The sequence below is a fragment of the Montipora foliosa genome, chromosome 14 (genome assembly GCF_036669935.1).
Source record: "Montipora foliosa isolate CH-2021 chromosome 14, ASM3666993v2, whole genome shotgun sequence".
NCBI classification, from domain to species: Eukaryota; Metazoa; Cnidaria; class Anthozoa; order Scleractinia; family Acroporidae; genus Montipora; species Montipora foliosa.
The window spans coordinates 18,404,070-18,409,069 of record NC_090882.1 but is presented as its reverse complement, the minus strand read 5'-3'; the positions used below and the strand labels follow the sequence as shown (position 1 = coordinate 18,409,069).

The following is a 5,000-nucleotide window of genomic DNA, read 5'->3' as shown; positions in this document are numbered from 1 at the left end:
TCACATCTGTGTGTTTTCTCAGGTGCTTCGACATTTCTCCTCGCCCACGGGAATCTAGCGGATACGAATGAGATGTTGCTCGCATTCACGCTTCTGCCGATTTTAGCCATACTTGCATCCGCCCAAGCGATCACAGACTGCTCTGTTGCAGAGCATATGAAAGTTAATTCGACCGTAGTGTAAGTATTATGTGTATAATAATTAGATACATATCAATGTGCTAAGTATGATCAGCTATGATCACACATCACCTGTAAACAAAATCCCGTATTTATGAAGGGTGTTTAAAGTTTAAAGCATAAAGGTCTTTGTATATTTACAGATTGAAATTGTGGTCACCGATGCTAGAAACAGATTACTTGATGTCGTTAGCATTTTGTGCGGCTTACTAATTCTAGCTATCACATCAGAGTTCGACGCAGAAAGTAAATATTACCCAAAGACACTTGCTATTGTGCGATTAACGTGCAAGAACGATTACACGATATAAGTAAAATAGTAATAATAGCACGTTAATTTCTTTAAAATTGGCTTTTTGCTCATAGGTCATCTACAAACTGTCACAATTTTTACACTGCTTTTTCCTGTGTACATTTGGAAATCAGATAATTCATCAGTCTTGTTGTGGACGACTCTACGTAAGATCCGAAAAGCATGACCATTCAAATATAAGCTACTCCGGCGGATTTTCCTGTGGTGCTGTTGATTAGGCTGTACATGTGTGGTTTTCATTTCATAGCCGGTGGGCGAAATCCTGAAATTGTGATCATTCAAATGAAAGCTATCGAGAATTGCGTTTCTTTCGCTGTGTTCTAACTATTGAGCCTGTGGACGAACTCCTGAAGAGTGACCATTCAAATGAAACGCGCCGAGCATGGTACTTACATATGCTTCTGTTCTCGGCTCTCATCAATGTGACTTTTTAACATATTATACTTGTAGACAGCCACTGAGAACTTCATCTTTGTTGCGGGCGTTTCCGGCCGCATTTTCTTCGCACAGAGGATGTAATTTAAGGACGGTTTGTAAGTGTCTCCTTACCTTTGAAGGCTAAGGAAACTCTGATTATTTTACGACACCAAATGTTTCCGGTTTCACATTGAGTGGATAATTAAAAAGGTTATTGCTTTCGACTGACAGTTTTGTTTCCTCTTAAGGTGCTATATACACCAGGATGAGATTAGCTATAGGCTTAAGTAAGGTCTTTGGTATGTGACATTTTCAAGAGTGTTTGTAAGAGTGGGGTAGCCTCGATCCCATGTTCACTTTACTCAACCTTAAAGTGGTAAGCTGTCAAATTTTAAAAACCAGACAAACACAAAAACAAAGCTTTTATCCCTAAAATTTTGAAGAGATGGCTATCTTCTGTTACAGAAGCAGCTATCATCGTGTTAAGCGCATTAGCGAAACATCAGTAGGGCTACTGCACGAGTTAAAATCGACAGAAAATACGCGCGAGCAAGTCATGATTGGTTTAATTTGCTCTTGACTGTGATTGCCTGAGATTAACAAAGTGTAATTACCTCGACCAATCGCAGTGGAAGCGGGCAATAAAATAAATCAATCACAACGTAAAGCAAATACAGCCGACGCTTAGTACGAAAATACGCGGGTGCTGAGTCAATTAAGAGTGGTTATGGACAATGGGCGTTATGCATGATGACGTCTGACTAGCTAATTTTACCACCAAGCCTCGTTTGCACAAAATTATTCACATCATTTGGACGTGCAATACTGTTCGCACGTGAGTTTTCTTTACAACTTCGCTCCTTTGGTATTTAGCCCAAGCCAAAATTTACAAGTTTGACTTTCGAATTTGAGGCTTGGTGGTGATTTCAGCTAGTCAGACGTCATCACGCGTAAGGGCTATTGAAGAAATCGAAAAACTGCTTTTTACACTTCAGTAAATACAGCTATAACATCCTGTAAATATGTTTATCCGCTAGACCCCTGTTTGATCAGAAAGCTTACTATCTCGTGCATTGATAATAAATTTATATCATCGTCGTTGTAGAGCTATGATTTGTTTTCTTTTCTTATGTTTTATAGTAATCTTACCGACAATGGCTGCAAGACTTTCTGGTCGGAACCGTGCAATAAAACAGAAATCATTACAGAATTGTAAGTATAAAAATGCGATAGAGACTCATATACCATCTCTGTGATTAGAGAAAAAGACGCGTCAGTTTTGAAATACTCAAAATGGGTATTTTCTCAAGAGAAAGAAAAAGATTTCATTTAAGATATAAAGAAAAAAAATGGAAAAAGACCACAAAGAATAAGAGAAATAATTAAAGAAATCTAAAAAGTCAAGGAAAAAGCAAAAAAGAAAAGACGTTTGGATAGGTCATTTGAGATTAAGAGGCAAAAGATCAGAGAAACTTAAAGCTTGGTGGGAAAATATTATCATTATTATTTTTATATACCTGAGTTTTTCCCCCCAGCAGCGCGTGCCCTCAGTGGTTACTTTGAGGTCACATGACATCTAACTGTAAAACTGTTTCCCGCCAAAAGTCTCTGAGCGGGCAACAATGCAAAATCTATGACGTCAGAGGGTAACAGTGCACTGTTACCCGCAAATGTTAACCGGTGACCGCCGTTGTTATATATATATGAAGTGCGGGTTACAGACGAAGAGTGAAGTGAGCCTTGCACTTTTAATTAACTGCACAATTTGAGCAATTTTCTCTTATCTGTTGTCACCTGAAGAATTAAGGTGGCTCCAATGGCATTCGAACCCAGGACCTCTGCGATACAGATGCAGTTCTCTTTCAACTGAACTATGAAGCCACTCAGGTGGAAGCAGGTCAATTTATTGGGCTCATGTGTTCCCGTCATCAAATCTTTTATAATTATTAGAGATGTCACTCGAGGGAAACTATATCAAGTTTAATACACTGGTGATTTTGATGTCATTTTCTTTTGCCTGACAAATGTCTTTCGGATTTTCGTTTTAAAAAAGACGTTAATCGGATGGGTCAGTTGGTAAACTGTAAACAGGCTCTCCGTGCGTTAAATAGCGCGCAGTCAACAGCTGGGAAACTGGTGCTCAGTCCAATTCCCCACATGTTGATCGCGCGCTTTCCGATTCGCGGAGAGCCTGCGTGCAGACTGGGTCAGTTGCTTGTGCATCGAATTAGCGGAAGATACGTGGTGTATTTTGTCATTTAGTGGTTATCTATTGCATAAAATTATCTAAACACGGTAAAACCTTCAGGATTAGGATTAGGGTTAGCGGTAGGGTTAGGTTAGGGTAATTGTATAATTACTGAACGTTTTATACCTTGCTTAAAAACTTTTGAAACAATAGAAAAAGAGACACCAAGTACCTACCGAACTAGAAAATGTATAGCGTTCTTTCTCGAATTAAGGGATCTGCAGGAGGTCGCGACCGGACTAACTCTCAAGGTCTTTAAATAACCGAGGGGAAAGTACTACCTTTGTAATTACATCCGCAAATGGTCAGACCCCTTTCAAGTTTTCTCGGATAAGGACTGTAAACCATAGGCCGCGTCTCACAACCCATGATCATAAACTCTTAAGTTCCAACACGCTATTTGATAAGAGCAAGGCACGGATTTCCCGGTCTTGTGGTCAGGCATATGGCCGGCTTGGCAGTGATGTCTCAAAAAGGCTTATGGTATATGAGGCCACTTAAGGACGGTGCCTACTATTGTGATTGCGCATCCGTTCTGCGCATCTCGAGACAAACGGGTTTCCTATCGGTGATGCTTACTAATACAGCGATGTTTTTGCGTGGTTTAAAACTATCCGGAGAAAGTTTATAGATTTCAGTAAGTACTCTTGGTATCCCAAAAGAAAATTGGGGGTAACTATGCATTTTTGAGAGATAATTTTAATACAAGCCTTAGTTCGAGAAAGAACGCTATACATTGCTTTGTATCTTAAAGCTTTTTACAAATATTAGTCATCATTTATCTTTGAAAAATGCGTGGTTGTCCCCAATTTTCTTTTTGGGTTTCAATAGCACTTGTTGAGATCTACATTTCCTTGCATAATCATAAAACGGGGCAAAAATACCTTTGAATTAGTAGGCACCATCCTTAAGCAAGAGCACTGAGCGCTTAAGTCAAAGGGACTTTGCCCAGTACTGCCAAGAACTTACGCGATTTTAACAAATCTAGTTACTTATAATGAAGAGAATTATGTTTTTATATTCTTTTGTTTGTAATTCTGTAGGTGGCTTTCTAACAACAAAATAGAAACTCTTAACTCAAACATGTTTACATGTCTAAAAAACTTGGAGAAACTGTAAGTAACAAGAATCAATTCCTCTATAATTACAAGGAACAAACGAACTTGTTTCACATTCAGCACATAAAAAAGAATTCAGCCTGAAATAACAACTTACTTTAGCTCACATGTTGGAAAAACAATTAGTGCTGACTGCCCAATCTCACCCAATCTCGCCTTCTCCAGCCATCTCCCTCTTTCGCCTTTAACCTTGAAAACACTGATGATATAGGGTAACAGTAGAATTGTTAATATTTGAAGAACAGACTTTTATGCGGCCTCCGCAAAACCTAACTGAATTCCCGTTCGCATGCACATGCATTTGTCGTGGAAGAAAAATTTGCTTCCAGAGAAACGAAACTCCCTATCATTTTTTTAGGAAGTCTTTTTCTCCTTGGCGAGTGTCTCTTTGTTTAAGTTGAGTGCTGCGAAAATGATTGTATACCTTGGGAAACAATCCTCCCGTCCGGAAATCTTTTCTTTGCTTGCGGAGGCACGAAAAGGTTCAAATCCTCTTGTCGCCAGGCTTATATATGGTCATATCCGGTAGTTTTGATTTGATTCACTATTAAAAGAAAAGTTTCATTTTTGGCAGGTACCTGCAGCGCAATTTGATTACAAATATACAAAGGAATACATTCTCAGGTCTGACGAAGCTGAAACAGCTGTAAGTAGAAAACGCAAAACAAATACTGATTCGCAATTATTAACGAAAAAAACCTATCCTGTCACAGCTGATGTTTTTT

At 38.9% G+C, this 5,000-nt stretch overlaps 1 protein-coding gene across 2 annotated transcripts in view; it reads left to right on the top strand.

The window, feature by feature from the left end:
* The window catches only part of LOC137985380 (probable glycoprotein hormone G-protein coupled receptor), a 21,264-nt gene that overhangs the window by 3,862 nt on the left and 12,402 nt on the right, over window positions 1-5,000 (top strand). For both annotated transcript variants that reach the window (XM_068832987.1, XM_068832986.1), the window contains 4 exons: window positions 23-179; window positions 2,050-2,121; window positions 4,201-4,272; window positions 4,850-4,921. In XM_068832987.1, coding sequence (XP_068689088.1) covers window positions 73-179; window positions 2,050-2,121; window positions 4,201-4,272; window positions 4,850-4,921 — 323 coding nt within the window. In that variant the 5' untranslated portion in view covers window positions 23-72. The remainder of the gene's footprint in view (window positions 1-22; window positions 180-2,049; window positions 2,122-4,200; window positions 4,273-4,849; window positions 4,922-5,000) is intronic.